The sequence below is a fragment of the Muntiacus reevesi genome, chromosome 2, assembly GCF_963930625.1.
Source record: "Muntiacus reevesi chromosome 2, mMunRee1.1, whole genome shotgun sequence".
NCBI classification, from domain to species: domain Eukaryota; kingdom Metazoa; phylum Chordata; class Mammalia; order Artiodactyla; family Cervidae; genus Muntiacus; species Muntiacus reevesi.
In genome coordinates this window covers 131,500,723-131,526,496 of record NC_089250.1, presented here as the reverse complement: position 1 = coordinate 131,526,496, position 25,774 = coordinate 131,500,723, and the positions used below count along the sequence as shown (strand labels likewise).

The following is a 25,774-nucleotide window of genomic DNA, read 5'->3' as shown; positions in this document are numbered from 1 at the left end:
CGCTAGTGGTCCAGTGGTTAAAACTCTGTTTCCTGTGCAGGAAACTTGGGTTCAGTCCCTGACTGGTTGGGGAACAAAGGTCCGACAGGCCACACAGCCAAAAAGAAAGTCTGTTTGCTCAGATTCGCTTATCATTTTCCATCCCTTGAAAGAATCGCTTATTTCACTAAGAACATATCTTGCGTCATTTTGTTCCAGCCTAGCGTGTGTGTTGCTGTGGGCCCTGGGCAGGATATGTTTGAAAGTACACAAATCATAGGACGGATAATATATGACAAAGCAAAGGTAAGCTGCGGGCCCTGCTGCTTTTATCTTCATTCAAAACTATACTTTAAAATCCACTGACATTTTTCATTAGGAAGTTGGTCTTTGTAAGGAAGACAGCAAGAGCTCAAGGTGCACCAAGGAGTCTGGAGGTACGAATGCTGTTTATTGTCAATCAGGAAGGTTGTTTCACATACCGCACAGGAGCCTCTCTCTGACTGCTTGTGACTGACTTCCTACAGGAAGTAAGTACATTTAAAAGCAAGTGATCAGGAAAACATTCTTTCAGCCAGAGTGCTTGCTTCAGGCAGTTAGATGATAGATTGTAGTTTTCAAATAACGTAGTATCAGATATGACCCCAATTCTCAGAAGTCTCTGGGGCCTTTGCCTGCCAAGTCCCCTGACCATTTCCTATCTTTTCTTTGGGGACAAGGTAAAGCTGAGTGGCACAATTCCCAGTTCTTGCAGTTTGCATTCAAATTAGTCCCTGGTCTTTTTTGATATGGCAAAGATCATCCATCTTATGTTTTCTTTTCTTTTTTAAAAGATCTCTTGATGAAGAGAGAATCTGGTTTCCAGAGAGCTTACTACCAGTTACTCTACCCTCCTTCCTCTCCTAAATTTTACCTTCTAGTTTGCTCACAGATTTTGTATCAGCTCCGATGGAGATGTTTCCAGTGGAAAAGACAAAAGGATAGCTTTGAGCTCAACCATCTCTAATAAAGATAGTTAAATCTCTGCCTTTTTATAGCTTACCCATACCTTTAATGAGCATGCCCATCAATGTGTGTGTGTGTGTCTGTGTGTGTGTGTCTGTGTCTGTGTATGTAAATATTGTGTCTCAAGTGTTCTAAACTGTTTCAGGAGCAATTAAGAAAGAACAAAAGCACCTTTAAAAACAGAAGACACCAGCCAGCCTAATTGCTGCAGTTTCTTTTTAATTACTGTGGCATCATCCCTGGATTGTTCTAAATTAACAGATTCTATTTAGGGTGTACACCTGTGACACAATTTGGCATCAGAAATTTTGTTACCATTCTGAGCCTAGAGACAGAGAGATCAGTCCCACATTCTCAGCGTGGCACAACTTTCCTCTTAATCAGGGAGGCAGTCATACAGGACTTAGGAGACTCAACAACAGCAACAACAACGAAATCAGGGGAGGTGGGCTGCAGCTGGTGTTTCTGACTTATATCTTGAGTTCCCATGTGGCAGCGGAAACTGGGATGGCAATAGAATGAAAATGAGTTAGATGTTGGGTAAGAACACTGGTGCTGAAGCAGGGTTTGCCTCCTCTACTGCAGGATAGAGATGAATAAAAACAAGCATTGCCAGGGACCTCCTTGGTGTTTCAATGCTTAAGACTTCACTTTCCAGTATTCTTGCCTGGAGAATCCCATGGACAGAGGAGCCTGACGGGCTATATTACAGTCCATGGGGTTGCAGAGTTGGACACGACTGAGCAACTAAGGCTTTCACTCCTAACCTTAAAATTTCCTGACTATCTTTCCAGTGAGGTTGGAGCATCTTGTGCCATAGCCTGCATTGCTGGAATTTCGTACTTGTAGGCAATAAACCCAGGTCAACAGTCTCAGGGCCTTTGGTTTCTGGGAAGTCACTATGGGTTTGGTGGAGAGTTGAAAATGCTCTGACTAATCAGCCAGTGCCACAAAACTTGACTGAAAGATGCTTTTCCAAATTGGCACTTGTTGGGTAAAAGTGTATAGTATTCATTTTAGCTCGTTTGCTTTTCATGGTAAGGCTGTGTGGGTTTTCTAGGAACTGTATGAGTCCGCCTCCCAGGAGGTAACTGGGCCACTGGCTTCAGCTCATCAGTGGGTGAATATGACGGATGTCACCGTCTGGCTCAATTCAACACACACAGTAAGTGTCACCAAGTCATACTGGTTATGTGCCACAAGGAAAAATCTCTGGGCTGATCTTATCGTTGAAGTTCAACTTCTGTTTCTTTTGTTTGTTTTCATTTTTTTTCCTTTAGGCAAAAACATGTAAACCGGCCTTGGGCTATAGCTTTGCAGCTGGCACAATCGATGGATTTGGAACCCTCAATTTTACTCAGGGTGAGTTGCAGTCTGATCAGGTTTATGGTTCTAGATTCTGAACTTCAGGATTCTGTTCCCTAACAGGGTTTCATGTAGCCAATGCATTTACTATTTTAATTTTTAAAATTTAGGGATAGGTACACTTTCCAGATTTGTACATGATTACTCAGAGGTCGGTATCTTTCATAATTTAGCTTTCCACTGATTCAGATAGAAGCAGAGATTCTCTCTGCATTTCAACCTGTGGAGGAATAGTTTTAAATTGGGCAGGAATGGATTTGGAGTGGTGCAGAATAGGAGTGTCATTTTAACACCCACAATATGAATTGGCCTTTCCATCTGGTTATTAGTGTCTCTTTCTTGGAATTCTTTATTGGAGCCCAAATTCCTCAGAACAGAAGACTTCAGGAGCATACAGTTTGTGATCCTGGGTCTTCTTCCTGTGTGTATTTCCATGAATTTATAACTGATTATTATAGATTTTATACTTTATCCTGATTATCACTGTGATAACATGCATTGGAAAGTACACAAAGTTAAACAAATTGAAGAGTAGCAACAACAGGCAATATTTTGACTTATTTCATGTATATTTTGGAACCATTAGTTGAAAAATAAATATAGTTGTAACATGATACAGTTGGCATCATCTTTCCTGGCAATATTTCATCTAGCTTGGTCTAATGTTCTAAAATAATTTTTGATAGCTTTATTGAGACATAATTCACAGAACATAAAATTCAGTGGTTTTTAATGTATTCACAGATACATGCAACCATCACTGCTATCAATTTTAGAACATTGTCATCACCTCAAAGAGAAACCCTGTACATTTTAGCTATCACAGCCCAGTCCCCATCTCTTCCAGACCTAAGAAACCACTAAACTCTATCTCTATATTTACCTCTTCTGGACGTTTCATATAAATGGAATCATAAAAATATGTGGCTTTTTGTGTTGGCTTCTTTCACTTAGCATCATGTTTTCAAGGTTCATCCATGTTGTAACATGGATTCTAAAATAATTTCATGGCTTTTTTTCTTTTTAAAAATTGTTTTATTGAGGTAGAGTTGATTTCAGTGTAGTGTTAATTTCTGCTGGACAGCAAAGTGATTGCTATACACAAATCTGTATATATATAATGTATGTGTGTGTGTGTGTATATATATATATATATATATACATTCTTTTTCATTTTCATTTCCCTTGTGATTTATTACAGGATATTCAATATAGTTTCCTATGTTATACAGTAGAATCTTGTTTTTCATCCATTCTCTATATAATAGTTGCATCTGCTAATCCCAAGCTCCCAATCCAGCCCTCCCCCTTGGCAGTCACATCTGTTCTCTATTATCTATGAGTCTATTTTGTAAATAAGTTCATTTATGTCATATTGTGACTGAATAATATTTCACTGTATGGTTTTGTCAGATTTTATTTATGCATTTCTCAGCTGATGGACATTTGAGTAGTTCTGTTTTGGGCTGTTAGGAATAATGCTGTTATAAATATTCATGTCCAGGCTTTTGTGTGAGCATATGAGTTCATTTCTTTGGGACATGCCTAAAAGTGGAATTGCTGGATCACATGGTAAAATTCTATGTTTAATCATTTGAGGAACTACCAGAGTATTTTCAAATCATTGTACAATTTTATGTTCTCATCAGTTTCTCTCTGAAAATTCTAATTTTTTTCACATCCTTACCAACACTTGTTTTTATCTTCCTTTTTGTGATTCTAGCTACTCCTGGGGTGTGGAGTGGTATCTCATTATGGTTTTGATTTGCGTTTTCCTGGGATATTGAGCATCTTTTGTTTTTTGGCCATTATCGTGTCTTCGTTGAAGAAATATCTCTTCATATATTTTTCTTATTTTTAAATTGGTCTATTTGTCTTTTTATTATTGAGCTAGAAGAGTTCTTTGAGAGTCCCATGTGTGCTCTGTAAGTAGGTCCAAATATGTTCATAGTAATTATATTTTCCTGATTATATATTCTATGTTCTTAGGTTTTGTAGTTAACATAGCTTTTTCCTAGATTATGGGTGTTAGGCTTGGTGGTTTTTAATTGCTCATGTGTGTGTATACACATAATTAAGTGGAGATAAAGAGAGGGTCTTTAGAGACCACAAGTTAAACAACTGGTACTTCAAACTGGAGATATCTTTTATAGTTTTCAAAATAGGAGAAAGATAATTCAGCTCATTGACCTGCATTTAATTATATCATATTTTAAAAATTGGCAACATGGTTGAGGAAGAGCAGTAAAAACAAAACCTGAAAGATGTAGAACATAGACATTCTTTTACTCTATCAACCACACTGAGGATCTAATTAAATAATGGCTCCTACTTTACTATGTACAGGAAATTTTACCTCTTCTACTATGCAAACTGAAATCATTGAACAGCAATCTTAATAAAATCTCTCAAAGTTCTAAAAGCATTGTTCTACAACATTTGTCAAAATGATGGCATTTTTCAGAGGGTTGCAATCGTATTAATCATAACATTCTTAATAGGGATGATGGAAGGGGATTCATTTTGGGACACTCTTCGGGATCAGGTTCTGGGCAAGCCATCTGAAGAAATCAAAGAATGCCATAAACCAAAGCCAGTCCTTCTTCATACTGGAGAGGTAATGCATTTGGATTATCATGGTGAAATTAGTATATTGTTGTTTTTAAATTTATGAATTATCAGATATGAATAGGTCTGTGTTGAATAGTAAATCTGTGTATTATACAAATGTTCCCAAATCAAATTTTTAATATTAAAAATATGGATGCCATAAGTTTAACTCTAAAGAGGTAAGGGGTATGATTATTAAATATACTGACTTAGGTGTTTACATCCATAGTAAATAACTGAAACAATTAGAACAAAGGAAAAGGAAGAATAAGATTAAGATTTATGAGCACAGAATTCCTCACAGAGAAAGACATCTCAGGTTATTTTTCACAACTCAGGCAACATTATTAACTAAAGCAATATTCTTTAAATACCCTTTGGAACATGGATTTTCATATTCTTGCCAGTGTTTGTCATACCATGAATTTTTGATGTAGAAACAATTTTTAAATACAGTTTTTTGCTAACATTTACTTAGAAATTTCTCAAGAAGGAGAGGAAATGAAGGAATTGAAGGAAAGATTCTATGCTAATCTGAACATGGTAAAAGGATCCACCCTCTTGGAGAAGAAAAGTAAGGCAAGACTTGGTAACTGAAGATTTAAAGTGCTAGTTAGAATAAAAAAAGAAATAATTAAGTTATTCCAAATGATGGTAATTCCTTATTTGTCTTGTATAGGCATAGTCACCATGGTAATATAGGAGAACCTTGGTTATCTGTTACACATTGTGATTCCATAAAGATAAAGCCACCAAAAACTTCATTGATGAGAAAATAATTCCAGGTTAATGGGACACTGGTATTTGAAATTCACATATTAATACTAGACAGAATATTTAATACTGCATGACTTAGAAAAAAATCTGCGACTGTAGGATAAGACACCCCAAACAACTGGAAACATTTAATATCCATTAACAAAGGAAATTCTGTGAGCAGCATTGGTCTCTTGAGCAAAAAGACTAATATTCTTAACACAGTTTTCATGCTTTTGGTTCTCAGCTGTTAAGACCTCATCCCTGGCACCCAGATATTGTTGATGTTCAGATTGTTACTCTTGGGTTCTTGGCTATCACTGCCATCCCTGGGGAGTTCACGTAAGTTCCTCTTTTTTATTTTGTGAGATTTTTATGATAGTTGTAGATGTGTTTCTGTTGGAATCACTTCTTATCATGGACAGATAACCCTGTACTAACTCTTTTGTATCCTACTGTGCTATGTATGGCAACAGTGACAAATATTCCCAACCCTCTTTTGGTGGGGCCTCTGAAGAATAAACCTCTTTATGCCTCTCACTAGTAGGTATCTTGAAGTAAACATAAAAATTTGAGAAGTTATCATTCCAGATTAAAATTATGCAGTGACTTATTATGTCAGCAGAAAGACTTTAAATAATATTAAAATACAGGAACATGAAACAATCAGTTTAGGTATTAGAAGCCTGGAAACATATTTTAAATTTGCTATTTATGCCATGTTTCCTGTCTTAGTAAGTACCAATTTTGTATCTTTCCATTGCTCGGGGCCTAAATCTCAGTCATCCTGAATTCTTTTTCAATTTTCCCTGCTTTAAATCCCTCAGCAAATTCTGCGTATTCTCTTCAACTCTTCCCATCATTCTGCCCCCACCCACCTCCTCCCCACTTGTCTAAGTCACCATTGCCTCTCCCCTGGATTACTGCAATAACCTTCTCACTTTCTTGCCTCTCCCTTACTCCTCTATAGTCTTTTCTCAACATTATAGCCAGAGTTATCCCTATAAAGCATAAGTTAAATCATGTCACTTATCATAACCTTTCAATAGCTTCCCAACTCTCTAAACCCTCATACCCTTATAATATCTAGCAAGGCCCTCTGCGATGCTCTCTTCAGCAAACCGTCTGATCTGATTTTGTACCACTCTGTACAAAATTGATTTGCCTCAATCACACCTGCTGCAGCCACCTTGGTTCCACTGTAATTCTCAGACTACCAAGCATGCTCCTGTTTTAGGGCTTTTGAACTTAAACAGCTCCTTCTACCTGCAACGCTTACCCTCCATATATCTCCATGACCAACTCTTTCATTCCTTCATTGCTCTGCTGAAAACTCTAACAGAGATGCCAGTCCTTCTTACAGTACATAACATTGTTTTCACCCACCACTGGTACCAGCACCATTACATCACTACCACCATCACCACAATGACCACCACCATCCTCTTTCATCCTTATCCTACCTTATATTCTCCATTGCACTTATTGTCATCTCACTTTTTAATTTTCTATTGACCATCTTCTCTTCCAAGAATGTAAGCTCCATACTGTTGAGTCCTCAGCAATTTGAAGTGGATCTGGTATAAAGTTAGTAGTTCAGTTGTGTCCCCATGTACTGTAATCCCCCAGGCTCCTCTGTCCATGGAATTCTCTAGGTAAGAATAATGGAGTGGGTATCCATTACCATCTCCAGGGGATTTTCCTGATGCAGGGATTGAACCCAGGTCTTCTGCATTGCAGCTGGTTTCTTTACCATCTGAGCTAAATAAATGAATGAAGAGTAAGTTCTCTGTAGGCAGGAATAGTACTCTCTACTTGCCTCAGCTCTTATTAACATAGAATGTAACCAGCTGTTGACTCAGTGAATGGAAGACAATTGTGATCTTCTGCCAGTGATATTCACTTCTGTTCTCCTCCTTCAGCTTGTCTGGTTTTGGTTTAGGATTTATTTTGAAGATAAGGCAGTGTGGAAAAAAGCTCAACTAGAACTTGTGTTGTTTCTACGCACTTTACTATTGTGTGTGTTGTTTCTATACACTTTACTGCTGTGTAGCCAGGCTAACTTTTTGGCTTTCATTCCAAGTCTTTCTGTGTACCTTGCATACATTCTGAATAGGAAGCCACTTAGATAATTCTGTTTTCTTGACTCAGGACCATGTCTGGACGAAGACTTCGGCAGGCAGTTCAAGAAGTAAGTTACAACTGAAATAATATATGTATGCGTTTTTATTTGGAAAAGAGAAAAATTCCCTATCCTTATGATCTGATACCTTTTATTTTTTTTTTTTATTTTTTATTTTTTTTGATCTGATACCTTTTAAATTAATCTTTGCTAAGATGATAAGAGTTTTACACTTCTTGAAAGTAAAGGCTGGAGGTGAATATGAAATATTGATGGCATAAGAATAAACTTAAAAAATATAAAGGAAATATAGTAGAATTAAAATATTTTATTTGTATTTATGTACTAATAATTTAAAATTGATGAGTTTTATGGATTCAGTAGTAAATGACCCCAAGTACATTAATATCTTAAAGTCCTGTATAAAAAAATCTAACACATGTTGAAAATTATGTGTTTTATCTATATTTGTGATTTTCTTTATTTCAGAAAGTATTGTCAATGGTTCTAAAATGACATGATCAGCAAACGTCTTATTATTTGGAGCTGGAAATAGCTACTGTGGTTAGCTAATAATGCTTCCTTTAGATTTTTTAGGAAATTGATTAAAAAAATCTATATTTTTAGTAATAAGGTTCTGCATCAGCAAATACAATTATTAGGATGTTCATAGTTCCATTGACTTGCCCGACTGAAGGGCAGAGTTAAGCCTTTTAACTTTTCACCAAGGACTCTCTGATTCTCCTGTATTCCTGGGCAATTTTGATCATTGGGAAAGATATTAAGATAGATATCTTACAATAAAAATTCATATGGATAATTGTATGTTAAATATAACAAAAATTATAATACACTTTAAGATGAAGAGTAATTTTATTGCACTCTCCCTTTTGCCCTAGGAATTTGAAGCTTATGGGATGCTGAATATGACTGTTGTTATTTCAGGTCTATGTAATGTATATACACACTACATTACCACATATGAAGAATACCAGGTAAAGTAAAAGTTCTCATCATTTAAATGAATTATATCCTGGTCAAAACGATTGCATCAAATGCAGATTTTCTTTCTGGACTTCCTTAATCATGTTTTTTGAGAGATGATTTTGTTTTAGAGCAGGTAAGAGAAGGATAAGCCAGAGGTCATATTTGGGAGTTCTAGGTTGACCACTTCCAAGTTCAGTTGAGAATTCTAGTCTCATTGACTTCCACTTTCCCTGAAATAAATTTCTTGGTCAAAGGCACCGGTAATGAGCCTGGGTTATGACATACAACATTTCTAACTCGATCCATAATGCTTTTGGTGCCTTAAGCTTCTGTAGAACCTGAGAAAATGCCCATTGGCAACCACTATCTAGTGAAAGCACTGGCTAAGCACCTTGCAAATGTGATTTTATGTAATCCTCTCAGTTAGCCCTGACTGAAATAAGGTATTGTTATAGCGTGATCCAGATTAAGAAACAGAGCCTCAGAAAATTAGGGAGGCTGCTGACTGGTGATGTTTTTATTTTGTTTGTTACAAATAGTACAAAAAGTAGCCTAAGTACTTTTAAACACCAGTAGCTAAAAACATGAAAACAGGGTAGAAGTCCATACTTACTAGTTTCTAATGCATCTGAGGTATAACTTAGCAATTCATAGCGTGGCACATAGGCTCTTGACAAATGCTCAGTAATTCCAGCAGTGGAGTCTGCCCTGCTGCCCTCTTTTGATTTTACTGAAGGTCCCTGCCTTTGAGGAATTCCTGTTGAATAAAGGTTCTTAATTGCGATAAACTTAGATGAGAATAATAAGTTAGATGAGAATAATTCCATTTTTGCCTTTATCTGTAACTATAAATTAGCATTGGAGTAGGAAATGGCAACCCACTCCAGTATTCTTGCCTGGAAAATTCCATGGACCAAGGAGCCTGGTGGGTTATATAGTCCATGGTGTTGCAAAGAGTCAGACACGACTGAGCATGCTCATAAGTTATTTAGCACTTCTTTCAATTGTGCATGTAGGCAACAAGTGACAGTAATATCAGTACTATGACTTTTGTCACCAGTAGGAACCATGAATATTTTTACATCACAGATAGTAACTGCATATATGGAAATACCTTTTATTCTCATTGAAAGTGAAAGTCACTCAGTTGTGTCTGACTCTGCAACACCATGGATTATACAGTCCATGGAATTCTTCTGGGCAGAATACTGGAGTGGGTAGTCATTCCCTTCTCCAGGGGATCTTCCCAACCCAAGGATCAAACCCAGGTCTCCTGCATTGCAGGTAGATTCTTTACCAGCTGAACCACCAGGGAAGTCTTTTATTCTCATTGCTATTTTAAAATCACAGTAATTATTAGATCTCCTACAAGATCTTGTTATTCAAGGGCATCACACAGAAACACAAAAGTTGCTCTGTCACAAAGCTAGTTTATTATTTGATTTCATTTAATGGGTTTTCTTTGTCTACCCATGTATTTTATTTTATGTGTTTAGAAACATTACTCTTAGAGGGGTCTATAGGCCTCAACAGTCTGCCAAAGCAGACCATGGAACAAATAGTTAGACACCCCTACTAGCTTGTCTCCTGATTAGGGACATGCATAAATTAGTATTAATTGATTAATTGATTTATTCACTCATTCACTCAGCAGATGTGTTTTGTGACAGATATTGTATTAGCCACTATCTGGGCATGACAATGGCTATGAATCTGCTCCTGCCCCCAAGCCCACTAGAATTTATGGGTCAGTAAAAGACATAAAAGACATAGAGGAAAGCAGATGACTCCATTTCTGTGAAAGAGATGCACAGGGTGTTATGAAAATGAAAAGGGCATCAATTTAGACTGGGTGTTTGACATTGTGGACTGGCAAATTTTCATGAAGATACAGTGTTTGTCCAAGTTCTTGAGAATGAGTAAGGACTGATTAAGCAAATATAATGAAAGCTAATGGAAGGTGTTTCATATTGAGGGAGTTACATATGCAAAGCTCCAGAGGGGCAGGCTTAGTATATTTAAGGGGCTGCATTTAGCTGAATACCCTGGGATAAACATGAGGAGGGTAGTGAGGTGGGCTAAAGTGGGAGGCAGAGATTAGTCAAAGGAGAATCTTCTGTGGTGTGCCACAGAGCTCTGACTCAATAAGGAGGAATTTAGGGCACTGTAGCCAAATTCAAAGGAAAGAATGCTCTGATTTAGAAAGCTCACTAGGATGGCAGTGTAGAAAATGAATTGGAAGGGCAAGTGTGGAGGCAGAGAACGAACTGAAGAAGAAGCTATAGTTATGATCTGGGTGAGAGGTAAGGGTTTGACCAAGGTAAAAGCCGTAAAGAAAGAGGAAAATGAAAGAATTCAAGAGGATTTTAAGGAATGATGACTTGGAGACTTACAGGATGACTGCCAGACGATTCTGGCATAGGCTTCACTGAGATGAAGAATGTTGCAGGGAAAGCGGATACATTTGGAGGGATAAGTTCCATGTTAGATTTGATGAATTGAAGCTTTCTGTGAATAACCAAATCTTTGGACTGCAGGTGAAAGGAAATGTATTTGGTTTTATTTTGTATTTCTGTGATGGTTAAATGGGCTTCCCAGGTGGCTCAGTGGTAAACAATCTGTCTGCTGATGCAGGAGATGTGGGTTCAATCCCTGGGTCAGGAAGATCCCCTGGAGAAGGAAATGGAAACCCACTCCTGTATTCTTGCCTGGGAAATCCCAGGGACAGAGGAGCCTGGCAGGCTACATACAATCCATGGGGCCGCAAAAGAGTCAGACATGACTTAGCAACTAAACAACAACAAGAAGGATGGGTTAAATGTCCTTTTCCAGATGGTCCTATAACCATTCAATTTATTCAGGATGATTTCTTTCAAATAAATCCCTCTTTCAAATAAAATGGATTGACTGTCCAAATGGCATGAGCCAAGAGAATTCATTGCCTTTACGAATAGTTGATGGGAACCATTTACTTCAGCTGGTAAATGGAAATGCTCACCCTCCTTTGTCATAATTAGTTTTGAATGATGTCAGTTTGGATTATGCAAGATGTCCAATCATCACCTGTCACTAAAATGCAACACCTGCAAATGGATCGAACTATGCAGAATGGCGAACAGCTCTGCCCTGCCTCTCCTGCAGGCTCAGCGGTACGAGGCAGCATCCACAATTTATGGACCACATACTCTGTCTGCCTACATCCAACTTTTCAGAGTCCTTGCTAAGGCCATTGCTACGGTAATCAAAAATTGTATGTTTGTGTGTCTCAGGGGTGGGGAGATGAAGAGAGAAGCAAAAAAGACCTTCACTTTGAGTGTTCAATTCCTTTAAAAATCTTTATATTTAAAAATATTATAGCTGTGAGGTATCTCTAAAAATTGAAACCGATAAAATTAATTCAGAGTCAGTTAGTCATCTTTTGGTAGCGACCACTTTTTTCATATATATTATCTCATATTATTCTTGCAGTCTTCATGTGAAGTATAGAGGTATCATTTTCCCCCATTTTTCAGATGAGCAAATAGGTTCAGAGATGAGAAGTGATCAAGCTTACGATAACTGGGAGTTGAACCAGTGCTCCCTAATCCTGATCAGTTTCTCTCCATTTGCTTCATGAATTGAGTGGTTTATTAATTCTGACATGTCCATTTTGTGTATTAGAACATCTCTGAAATTGGGATGTATCTTCCAATCAAAGGAATCTTACAATTATACATTAGCATGTTTTTACTTTCTTGGTGGTTCAAAAATAATAATAGTTATTATAATCGATAGAGCCTTAGATTTGATAAAGTATAAGAGTTGCCTTCAAATGTACGTATACATTGTATCTACCTAAAATATGTATACATAAAATATGTACACCTAAATGAGTTTATTTAAAGAAACAACACTTGTGTAAATCTTACCTTGGTATATAGATTATATACAAAGGTGCATTCTGGTGGCAGAAGATTAGTCAATATGCAGGATGATGACTTTAAAATAATAAATGATCCTTGTATAATACCACATAAGACCCAAAAGGCTATGAGGCAGGGATGGCATAGCCAAGACAATAAAGCCCTTTCAAAGAAAGAGCTTGGATATATCAAATTGAAACAAAACTGCTATTTCTGTAGGTCAAAACAGTGAAATATTGGAAATTTCATATGCCTCCACCTAATTAGCTATTGACTGTATTTGAAATCTCAGTAGAAGGAATCTACTTTAAGATATATGGGGTTGGCCAAAAAGTTCATTCAGGTTTTTTGTAACATCTTATGGAAAAACCTGAATAAACTTGTTAGTCAACCCAGTATCTTAATTACCTCATTATTGTTGTATCATAATATGCCTCTCAATTTTAGATCTGATACTTTCATTTCAATTATTTTTAGTTTTTATCATAAAACCTGTACCTATTTGTAGAATATTCAGATTATAAAGATATGTATAAACCTACAAGCCATCTCTAGAGATAACCACTGTTTAACTTTCATGCAATTACAGGTTTATAGTGCTTCCCATAGAAATAGAGGCATCACATTTTATAGTGATATTTAGGAAGTGTGATTCACTTCACAGAAATTTGTTTCACAATTTTATGGTTATGTGTCTAAGAATATCTATGTGATCTTGGGCAAAAATACCACCGAGTATCTGCAAACCTATTTTCCCATTTGCAAAATGGGAATGATAATGAGTAGATTATATGGCTGGTGTAAAGATTAAGTATATAGAGCAAGGATTAAAGTATATTAAATACATATGAAGGGCTATTTAAAATTTGAGATTAGAATTTTGATGACACTATTAAAGGTGACACATTTTATGGAAAACAGACTAAACTGGGTATGTTATAAGCTGATCTTAACTTTTAAATTAAAACTATATTTGTTATATTCATTAATTAGCACAGAGAAGGATTTAGGAAAATACTTGGTAGTGACTTTGGATAAGAGAGACTTAACACTTTTTAAACATTTTAAAGAATAATTACAATGTCATGTCACAGAGGCTGACCATGTGTTCCTATTCAGAGTCATACACGTAAAGAATGGTTGTCCCAGAGTCTAAACTCATGTAGCATGATTCCTAGCTTATACTCAGATTATACTGACGAGGGGAGTGAAAGTGTTTCCTGTGACCGAAATGTTCTTCTGTCACAAAAGTTAAAATTATGGACATCTAGGCTCCTATTTCAGCAAAGTTCCCCTCATATTTTATTACAGTTGTTAGCTCTTGGGAAGAGAGAGAAAGAGTGAATGTGTGTGTGTGTGTGTGTGTGTGTGTGTGTGTGTGTGTGTGTGTGTGTTCCAATGAAGACATTTTGAGGGGGGTGTGGTCAGAGGAAAGGGTCCCCACTCTACACTGTACATGCCTTAAGCAAATGCTCTCTGTTCTAGGGTACTGTAGCCAATCTGAGCAGTGGTCCAGAGCCTCCATTTTTTGAAGAACTGATGTCTCCGTTAATTCCAAATATTGTGGATAGAGTGCCTCTAGGCACAACTTTTGGGGATATCCTGCTGCCAGCGAACTCTACATACAAAGTGGTAAGGCTTGCAAAGGGATCTTGGGATCCTTCTGAAGCTTATATTTGAAGATGGCGGGGGGGAGGGGGGCGGAGATGTTGTTTAAAAGTCACCACCTGTCTTGAATCATGCCACAGACCAGTTGTTAGCAATGATTTTGAAAATTGTTCTTATCTCTTCAGATAAGAATGAGAATGGGGAAGTGTTTATTTTTTGGATGGCAATTTTGGAAAAATTGAATTTCTAAAAATAAAATTATTCTTTTTTTCTTTTAAAGAGATAGGCATGGAATCGTTCATTGCAGCGTAGAAAAGTGGTTTCTTAAGTCAAGGGTAGGAAAACACATAGAAATGAAGCAGGCTTTCTACCACTAGTACTTTATATAGATCTTGTGTCTTGTAACTTTGCTAAACCATTTATTAGTTTCAATAGATTTTTTTTTTTGGTGTGGATTCCTTAGAAATGCCTATGTATAGTATGTCATCTGTGAATAAAAGTAGGTTTACTTCTTTTTGAATTTCTTTTCTGGATACCTTTTATTTTTTTTCCTTATTGCATTGGCTAAAGTCTCCAAAGCAATGTTGAAAGGAAGTTGTAAGAATGGACATCTTTATCTTGTTTCTAATTTTAGGAGGAAAAGTATTCAGTTATTAACTATAATGCTTTCATTAGAATTTCTGTAGATGCCCTTTATTAGGTTAAAAAATTCCCTTCTATGTCTAGTTTGTTGAGAGTTTTTATGAAGAAACGGTGTTGACTTTCTTCCAAATGCTTTTCTGTGTCTACTGAGATGATCATGTGGCTTTGTTTTTTTTATCTATTAATAGGGTATATTTTATTAATTGATTTTCAGATATTCAATAAATACCCTTTAGTTGTGGTATACAATACTTTTTACATGTTGTTAAATTTGGTTTAACAACATGTGAGCTTCCCTTGTAGCTCAGGTGGTAAAAAATCTGCCTGCAATGCAGGACACCCAGGTTTAATCCCTGTGTTGGGAAGATCCCCTGGAGAAGGAAATGGCAACCCACTCCAGTTATCTTTGCCTGGAAAATCCCATGGACAGAGGGGCCTGGTGGGTTGCGGTCCATGAGGTCACCAAGAGTTGGGAACAAGTGAGTGACTAACACTTCACAACTAACACTTCACAAATTTGGTTTGCTAATATCTTTCTAAAGAGTTTTCTACTCATGTCTATGAGGGGCATTTGTAGTCTTCCTTTCATGTGTTGTCTTTGCTCTTGCTATCAGGGTAATACTGGTATCAAAGAAGGAGTAGGAAGTGTTTCCTCTCACATTATCTGAAAATGTATGCGAAAGATTAATATTATTTCTTCTTTAAATATTGGATCAGATTTACCAGCAAAGTCATTTAAATTTGGGTTTCTCTTTATGGCAAAATTTTAAATCAGTAATTCAATTTCTTTACTCGATTCAGGCATATTTAGATGTTCTATTTTTTTCTTAAGTCAGTTGTATATCTTTCTAGCAGTTTAATTTGTCATTAAGAATTTTCCCATTTCATATAGTTGTTAATGTGTTGGGATAAACTCGTTCATAACATCTCCTTATAATTCTTTTAATTCCTGTAAGGTCAATAATGATGTCCCCTTTCTTCCTGGTTTTGCTGACTTGTGTTTTCAAAGAGTCATCTTTTAACTTCATTGATTTTATCTGTTGTTTTTCTATTTCATCGATTTTTGCTCTAGTGTTTAATTTCCTTCCTTCTGCCTGCTTTGATTTTATTTTGCACTTCTTCTCATTTCTTAAGGTGGATGCTTAGGTTATTTTTATGTGTAGTGTCCTTTTATAAATTCCTCTGTTGGTTTTTTTACTATGTATATTTTTAGCTATTTTCCTGATATTAGGGACTTGGAAAAGAACTGTTTCTGGTCTTAACCTTCCACTCTCAATACTTCTGACAGCAATTGTGTGGAGGTTCCCCCCACAGTAATTGTGTGGAGGTTCTCCTATTCCCTGTGGACACCAATTTGATGCCTTACAAATCAATTCTGATGTTATTTACTTGGAGTTAAGGGCTCAGTGGGCTTGCCTCGTGGCTCAGATAGTAAAGAATCTGCTTGCACTGCAGGAGACCCAGGTTCAATCCCTGGGTTGGAAAGAGCCCCTGGAGAAGGGAATGGCTACCCCACTCCAGTATTCTTGCCTGGAGAATCCCATGGACAGAGGAGCTACAGTCCATGGGGTTGCAAAGAGTTGGACCCATCTGAGCTACTAACACTTTCACTGTTTTTTTTTCCATAAAGTCTCAGTTCCACAAGACAGCACCCTCCCTTCCCACTTCCTTCCCCTCATACACACATATTTCAGACACCAATGGTAAATCTAAGTTGTCACCTGTGCTTCTAACAGCCTGGTTATAAATTGAAGATTCTCTGGCTATAAATTGGAGATTCTCCTCCTCAGGTTTAATAACTTGCTAGAACAGCTCACAGAACTTTGGAAAATAGTCTACTTACTAGATCACCAGCTGATTATAAAAGGTTACAACTCAGGAACAACCCATGGAAGAGACGCGTAGAGCAAGGTATGGCGGAAGGAATGCAGAGCTTCTCCAGGCATTCCACCTTCCAGAATCTCTGCGCGTTCACAAACCTGGAAGCTGTCTGAATCCCATGCTTCAGGGACTTTTGTGGAGGCTCCCTTACCTGGGCATGATTGACTAAATCATTGGCCATGTGTGGTTAACTCGCCCACTAGCTCTGTTCCCTCCCTGGAGATCAGGGAGTTGGAATTGAAAGTTCTAACTCTCTATCACATGGTTTGTTCCCCTGACAACTAACTCCCATTCTGAGGTTATGTAGAAGCCCCCAGCCACCAGTCATCTTATTTTCATCCAGAAAGACACTTTAGTAGAGATTTTACGGCCTGCTCCACTCTGGTTGAACTATAGTACCACAGAGGATGAGCACAACCCTGGTAAGAAAACCAAAAATTTGTACTGTGCTTACCCTAAGTTTAGTTGTTTTAATGAACAAACATTTCTCAGTTTGCAGTTATTTGAAGTGCCAAAATGGTTGTTTTTAGAGTTACATGTGATCCAGCAGTCCCACTTTGGGAGTATATCCAGAGGAAACTCTGATCTGAAAAGATATATGCACCCCAATGTTCATAGCAGCACATTTACAATGGCTAAGGCATGGAGGCAACCTAAATGTCCTTCAGCAAATGAATGGATAAAGAAGATGTGGTGTATATAATACACAATAAATACTGCTCAGCCATGAAAAAGAGTGAAATAATGCCATTTGTTACAGCGTGGATGTACCTAGAGATTATCATACTAAGTGAAATATGTCAGACAGAGAAAGACAACTATGATATCACTTATATGGAATCTAAAATATGATACAAGCAAACTTACTTACAAAACAGAAACAGACTCATAACCATAGAAAATAAACCTTTGGTTACCAAAAGGGAAAGGGATGGGGGAATAAATTAGGAATTTATGATTAGCAGATACTAACTACTATGTAGAAAATAAACAAGTTCCACTGTATAGCACAGGGAACTATATTCAATATCATTTCATAACCTATAATATCCTAAAATGAAAGTGAATATGAAAAAAATATATAATTGAATCACTGTACACCAGAAACGAACATAACATTGTAAACCGACTATATTTAAAAAAAATAAAATAAAATTTAAAATCGGTTATTTTTGATAGTTTTGTCAATATACATAGTTGCTTTTTAGGGAAAGGACATACTGACTTCCTTATGCTGTCATGTGAGAAATGTCTGTTCTATACCACTACCATTTGGATTGGTACATTATATCTCTATTGAGGTTGTCTCTCGTTGTTAAGATGAGTGTGAGTGAACAGGAATTGTGATGGTAGGAAAAAAATCAAGGACAAGAACATGTAAGGATTAGTAAAATTTGGCTAATCATGTGCAAATTTTATTTTTTGAGTGAACCATGGTATGGTTTGCAGGGATGATTGCTCTATATAAAGAATAGAGTGATTTTTGCAGAAAATTCTAACTCCTGTTGAAACATTTTGCTAGCCATTAGTGAGGCTGGTTAATTTGATAATCTCACTGGTGAAAATGAAGAAAATTAGAAAAAATAAATTGATGGTAGTTATTCAGGGGTGTTAACAGTAAATAATTGAACTGCACATCTCTGCTTAGATGGTCATCGTTGATTATGAACCCATGGAATATTTTTATTAAAACATGTTTTTAATATTGGCTAGGTCTTGGAGGATAGCTAGGAGTTTATAGTGCCCATCAAGAGACCTGGATCTCCTGCATTGCAGGCAGGTTCTTTACCAGCTGAGCCACTGGGGAAGCCCCAAGACATACCACCTGTAGGTATGTGGACTATAGTGGGCTTAAGGTGGAGCAGCCGGTGGGAACTTACCTGTAAAAGGTCTTGTATACCATGGTAAGTCATGTGAAGACTTATTTGTTAGTTTGTTATTTAAAAATATTTTTTTGATGTATAAATGACATACAGTAAACTGCATCTTTAAAGAGTATAGTTTGGTAAGTTTTTACTAATAAGGGCATCTACTTCTTGAGTAATCTTTAGTAATTTCTATATCTTGAGGGATTTTTCCATTTCATTTCATCCAAGTTATTTGAATTTGTAGATATATAGCTCTACATCTTCATCTACATCTGAATATCAAAAGCAAATTCATTGATCTAAAATTCTGAAGTAATTTACTGGGTCCAAATTTCTGTTCCCATTGTTACAAGGGTATTTTCTCTAATATTCTCAGAAGATTCAATTAAATACAGTATAAACTCTACAGGTACCCAGACTCCTAGGAATGTTTCATAAATAATGTGCCAAATATGAGCGTGGAAAAATACTATTATTAGAACTCATGAAATGAGTTTTTATTTTCAGGGAGAAGTTGTTGAAGTTACCTTTGTAGGTGCTAACCCGAAGAATTCAGCAGAAAACCGAGTAAGCATTAATGATTCTTTTTACGAATTTAAGTCCATTTCTTTAGCCTTTCACTTGCATATCCCTCTGAAGACTAAAAAATAAAGATAGAATGTTCTAGCTTGCTTTTCATCGTATTTTATAGGTGTGAAAATTTTCAGGGGGAACAGTTAATATAGAGTTGGGTCTAAAAAAAGAACCCCCAGGAGATATTTAATTGGCTCTACTTAGGACCACATATAGCACACTGTACAGAGAACTGCGTTGTCTCTTGAGATGATGTAGATTTGAATACAATTCCCATTTACGAATTCCAATTTTAAAAACTCTACTGAATTTGGTAAAATAATCCGAGGGCCAGTGTGAAGCGTATCTTTGGCTCCTTTTCACCCCCTTTGGCTCCTCTCCCCTTCTGCACTCCTGACTCGGGTCCTGCTCCCATCGCTGTGGAATGATCATGGATCCCTGAGTGGACACGCTAATGACTGGAGCCCTGGCCCGCATGCTTTCCTTTTTCTTGCACTGGCCATTTCCCTACTTCTTGCTACTGGCACTAATAGAGTGTTTATTTATTAATCTTGAAAAATGACAAAAGAAATACAGATTCCCTGTAAAAACAGACAATACAGAAGTTCTTAAAATAAACTATGAAAGCACCTCTCTTTTCATGAACATTTTTAGAGGCAATCACTGTTACCAATTTCTTATCTATCATTTCATATTTTTTTTGTCATATATCTGTATTTATGTATATGATAAAGTATATAATATATACAGATAAAATGAAGTAATTTTATTCCTCTGAAACTCCCTTGGAATGTTCTTTTAACTATATAAGCAACAATTAGATATGATCTATCTGTAAGGTTTCAAACAATAAAGAAATATATAGAGGAAAAAGAAAATGGGTCCATGAAAGTGATTTCAAGGTGAGATTTTTTTCCTGTGGCAGAGAATGCATTCACTCTATGAAAGAGTCATTCCTCCCAGAGCCCATTGTTGCCTATAATCCAACATGCCTTTCTTTCAAGTGAGCCTTCCCATTTCTGTTTATTAAAATATGATGATTCCTTTGATAAAAGTTGTGACAATGTGACATTGTCAGATATAATATTTGGAAAGATTTTTCTACTGTTTGGATAGTCAACATGCACCTGTTTGAAATAATTTCTCTAGGCAGTCAAGTCTTGCCAGAATATTTACATGTTTACAACATTCTTTTCTTTTTTTTTTTACAACATTATTTTCTAAAGATATTAAAGTGTTGTAGCAAGACTGCAGGATTAGCTGTCACCTGATATCCTCAGGGTGGAGAAATACCATCATCATTATTGCCTGGAGAAGCAGGGGACTAAACTACTTAAAGAACTGTGAGAACAGAATTAATTCCTAAGGCTGTTTTGGGACTTGGCATAAAACAATTTCTGGTACCCTTTAGTATTAGTGATCATCATATCCTTACCACTATGTGTTGAATGCTCACCATGTGCAGGTACTAGGCTAAAGGCTTTACATACATCATCACATGAATCTATTTAATCCTCTCTACTACTCAATGAGATACATTTTATTATCTTTGTTTTACAGATGAATAAAGCGAGACTGAGAGAAATTAAGTAACTTGCATGAACTAATTGTGGATCTAGAAGAGATTAAGGTTGGGAGGCAGGAGAGGATGGTCACAGAGTTTGCACATTTGGCATCCTAGCTTTGTTCTCTGATCTGCACTCGAGATCTATACGCTGGGGCCCTTCCTGTTTCCTTCTCCACTGAAGGCCTTCCCAGTGTCACTCTGCCCTAAATGGCCATGAACAATTCTCTTTTCAAGTCACTGTTGTTATGGAAACTTTTTTTTAAATTGAATATTATCCATAGTTGAGTAATCAGTGCTTTCCTGGTAGCTCAGATGGTAAAGAATCTGCCTTCAATACAAAGACCCAGGTTCAATTCCTAGAGAAGAAAACGGCAACCCATTCCAGAGTTCTTGCCTAGAGAATCCCATGGATAGACGAACCTGGCGGGCTAGTCAGTGGGGTTGCAAAGAGTTAGACACAACTGAGCGAGTAATTAAAGTTGAGTAATTAAAGAAGAATTTTAAAGAACCCCATGGTCCAGCTATAAATAAGTGATTGATTCAGCAAAGGTTTATTTGAACACCTGTAAATGACAAGGTTGTAATGGATAAAGGTGAATTAGACATAACTCCTGGCTTCCCGGGTGGCTCAGTGGTAAACAATCTGTCTGTCAAGCAGGAGATATAACTTTGATCCCTGGGTTGGGAAAATCCCCTGGAGAAGGAAATGGCAACTCACTCCAGGATTCCTGCCTGGGAAATCCCATGGACAGAGGAGCCTGGCGGGCTACATGGAGTCACAAAAGAGCTGGCCATGACTTATCAACTAAACAATAACAACAACCTGACCTTAAAGGCCATGATCTAAAGATTTTTAAGGAAAATTGGAGATTCATGGCCTTTGTATGTTTTATTATTATATTATTTAAATATGTGCTTTATTTGAAGCTGAATTCTTGGTCTAAAACAAATTACTATGACCAATGTGGAAAATTTTATTTTCCATTGGGAAAACATAATCTGCTTATGATGTGGTGTCTAGACATCTATTATGACAAAATATAAGGATTGCTTTTAGCTCCCCAGGAGTAAGAAGGTTTACATATGCTTTTCAATTCTTTCACTCAGACAGGTATATACTAATAACTCATTTACCTGGACATGTAAAGATGAGGAAATTTCCCCACTTTTCCCTCCTAAATCTGGGGGTAACTAGAGAAAGTCTTAGAATACAGATCAATGAACGTGTCAGAAATGGTTTGCTGCCTTTTCTAAATCTTGTTTTATTTGATCTCTTCTTTGCTCTAATTTCCAAAATTTACTGTCAGCTCTAAAATTGTTCTTCATTCAATTTTATAAAGAGAAGTCATGGTTTTTAATAGACTGGATGAGTTAACATTCTGAAGACATTGCATAGATTGTTAAGAGGAACACCTGAGGATTTGTATGAAATTCTAATACATATACTCATCAGGTCTTGGGAGGTTAGCAATGGTCAACAGGGGATTATGGGATTTCTACAGTTAGATTTCTTCTGTGACTGTGCAGTGTCTGATCAGTTATATTAATTGCATTTCAGACCCATCAGACCTTCCTCACTGTGGAGAAATATGAGGCCACATCAGATACATGGCAGATAACGCATAATGATGCCTCCTGGGAGACTCGGTGAGCATGTCTGTTGAATATTTTGTCTTTCAGGCCCTGAAAAGAGTTGGTTAGTAATGCAGAGAAGACAAATGGGAAGACTGGCTCAGTGCATGATATTAATAATATCAAATTCCCAAAAAGCCTTCTGGTTTTATTTAGTTGATTTATTAGATTTCATCTTGATCCTATTTTTCTACAAAACAATGTGCTGTGTGCATCTGTAAGATTAGGTGCTAATAAGGTTATGACTCTATGCTTACAAATATCTGTTGGTTTTGGTTTTTTCCATGGTCATGGACATAACCCCTAAAAGCTAATTAGTCTTCCTGCAAAGTGGTTGCAAGGCCTGCTGGGTGAAGATGTATGAAATTGCTCTGTGGAGCTTGATATTTCTCCTGAGATAATAATGACTCTATACTTACCATGTGTTGCATGTTTGTATATAGTCAATGGTTCTTCATTTGAATTACTAAAATACAATAAGCTTGAGTGTTTAATTCTTGCTGACCCAAGTAGGAAAGGAATATGCTTATAGAGTTTCCTCAGAGAAACTTTTCTCTGTGTTTTTGTTATCAAATACCTGAGGTGGATAGATAATATGAAGATTTGAAAATATGTTTGGAAATGTTTCCATTCCTATATATATAAATTTCACACCATGGAACAGTAGTATGGACATGAGCAAAATTTTTGGTCATTTGGTCTAATTCAAATGACCTCAAACTAAGTGATTATTTGTATGTTAGTTTGGTTTCCATGGTTAACTGAAAATAGAGATTTGACCTTATTGTGGCCTATTTGATAGCCTCCCAAAATTATGGGTATAATGTTTTCTCTGATCTTTAAGACTCTAGGTAGTATTTAAACAAGAAATACATGCATATTTATTGTTAAAATATGGTTATACAGGTAACAAAAAAGGATAATTTAGTTTCAAAAACCTGAAGTCAGAATAGTAGTTAACACCAAGCAAATGTAGTCTTCAGCCTTGTTTGCAAGCAGCAGTATCACCAGCTATTTATAGAGAACTCGGGACCTGTCACTGAGGAACCATAGGATGCTGAGCACACCTTTCTGCCCAGAGGGTTTATCCTCTACACAACCAAATCAGTTTGTCCATTGTGCCTCTCAGTATTTAGTAGCTGACCTCCCTACCATGATCTACAAGGAGCAACATGATGTGATTCCATCTGATTCTATCATCTCAACCATTCTGCCCTGATCCTACTCACGTGCATTCTGTCTCTTGGCTGCACTAAGTTTGCTTCTGCTTCAAACACTTTGCATTCTCTGTTCCTTCTTTCTAGAATGTTCTTCTACTAGACATGTGTGCGTTCAGTGTAAAGGACATCTCCTTAGAGATACCTCTCTTACTTTCTTCATTTCACTTATCTTTTTAATTTTGCTTTTAAATTATTTATTCTTTTTGGCTGCATTGGGTCTTCAGTTGCTGCCCTCAGGCTTTCTCTAGTTGCAGCAAGCAAGATCTATTCTTCATTGCAGCGCATGGGCTTCTCCTTGCTGTGGCTTCTCTTGTTGTGGACAGCACAGGCTCTAGGGCATCTGGGCTCAGAAGTTGTGGTGCTCGGGCTTTGTTGCTCTGTGGCATGTGGGATCTTCCCCGACCGGGGATGGAAATTATATCTCTTGCCTTGGCAGGCGGATTCTTAACCACTTGACCACAAGGGAAGACCCTCACTTTCCCCTTTTAAAATTACTTGTTGGTTTACTTTTTTTATTGCTTTTTTTTACTATGCTTGTCCTAGTTAGACCATAAGCTCTGTGAAACTTTGGATCATGTCTGTCCCGTTCACTACTGTATTCTCAGTACCTCTAGCATAGAGTCTGACATATGAGCTCATGAAATGCGTATTTTGAACAAATGAATCTAGATGCAAAAAGTGTCAAGTTGAAGCAGAGGATGGCAATGGCTGAAGGGATGCTATAGCAGTTCTAAAGCAGGGGATATCCTTTGTTCTGAATATCAGGGGAGGCTATCCTAGGATGGATAGAATTTAGGTAGTTAGGTAGAATAAATAAAGATATTTCTGCAAATGACTGTTTCTTGAAGATCTGCTCCTAGGAAGTATTTATCCCTGTTTTGTTCGTTGCTCTATTCTCAATATCTAGTAGAGTGCCCTTGCTTATTGTCAGTACTCTTTTAATATTCATTTATTGACTAATCGATCACTTTTTAATCACACATTTTTAAGAGTAAAATTGGGTTTGTTTGTTTCCTACCAACAGTTTCTATTGGCACAAAGGATTACTGGGTCTCAGCAATGCAACGATACAGTGGCACATTCCAGATACTGCCCAGCCTGGAACCTACAGAATAAAATACTTTGGACACAGTCGGAAGCAGGACTCACTCAAGCCCGCTGTCCTACTTTCATTTGAAAGCACTCCTTCTGTTTTTGAAGTCATAACTACTTGGTGAAAAGTTGATAAAACATTTAAAGAGAAACTGTACTCTGTATGATTTATATGACTGATTTCATGTGAATGTAATCTATTATGATGACTTCAATAATTGTCCTTTGGGGACAGATAGTTTACAGCTAATGGGACAGGTTTGTGTGTGTGTGTGTGTGTGTGTGTGTGTGAGAGAGAGAGAGAGAGAGAGAGAGAGAGAGAGAGTGAGAGAGAGAGATGTGTATCCTGTTTACCTTGCTATTGTAGCTTACTTTTATCTTATGGTTGCTGTCTAAAGCATAATTTCCCTTGGGGCCTTGTAGCTATTTTAAGAGACAGTTCCCCTCAATATGGAACCTCTGAGATGTTAGTGAGAGTATTTGAAGATGTGTGAACAATATTTAAACTATTTATTTATAGAAATTATGAAATGTTAGCACTTAAAAAGCTGAAAGAGGTTATCTAGTTGGATTCTTCATTTTATAGATGGGAAAATGAAGTTTTATGGATTTAAGATTAGCATAAGGCTAGGGCCTTTCCCTTCAGTCATTTAAAAAGTATTATATACACATTGACCATAAATGTATAAGCCCAGTTAGAGAAAGTTAGCATGCCAGTTTTTCCTATACTGAGGGGTAGCCTTTTCAAGCAGTCACCCTGGCCTTGATATAGCCGATCCAGAGTTGTTTTGGATGTTCAAATCATTTCTGGAATTGCCTTTAGAGCCCAATTGTGGGAAAGTCAGACTTGTAATATTTTGGTCTTGCCTCTGTTTCCCTAAGTGCCCTTATCCCACTGAACTGAGTCTCATATTCTCATGACTTGTTCTCAGTGATTCTGAATTGTTTTCACTAATCAAATTCAC

At 36.9% G+C, this 25,774-nt stretch overlaps 1 protein-coding gene across 1 annotated transcript in view; it reads left to right on the top strand.

Moving 5' to 3' along the window:
* Positions 1 to 24,956, top strand: part of LOC136158206 (putative neutral ceramidase C) — a 63,472-nt gene extending 38,516 nt beyond the window's left edge. The window contains exons 11-22 of the mRNA XM_065919991.1: positions 199 to 285; positions 2,045 to 2,149; positions 2,265 to 2,346; positions 4,851 to 4,966; positions 5,963 to 6,057; positions 7,867 to 7,906; positions 8,737 to 8,832; positions 11,966 to 12,061; positions 14,212 to 14,358; positions 19,233 to 19,292; positions 22,424 to 22,512; positions 24,742 to 24,956. Coding sequence (XP_065776063.1) covers positions 199 to 285; positions 2,045 to 2,149; positions 2,265 to 2,346; positions 4,851 to 4,966; positions 5,963 to 6,057; positions 7,867 to 7,906; positions 8,737 to 8,832; positions 11,966 to 12,061; positions 14,212 to 14,358; positions 19,233 to 19,292; positions 22,424 to 22,512; positions 24,742 to 24,934 — 1,206 coding nt within the window. The 3' untranslated portion in view covers positions 24,935 to 24,956. The remainder of the gene's footprint in view (positions 1 to 198; positions 286 to 2,044; positions 2,150 to 2,264; positions 2,347 to 4,850; positions 4,967 to 5,962; positions 6,058 to 7,866; positions 7,907 to 8,736; positions 8,833 to 11,965; positions 12,062 to 14,211; positions 14,359 to 19,232; positions 19,293 to 22,423; positions 22,513 to 24,741) is intronic.
* Positions 24,957 to 25,774: the final 818 nt, after the last annotated feature.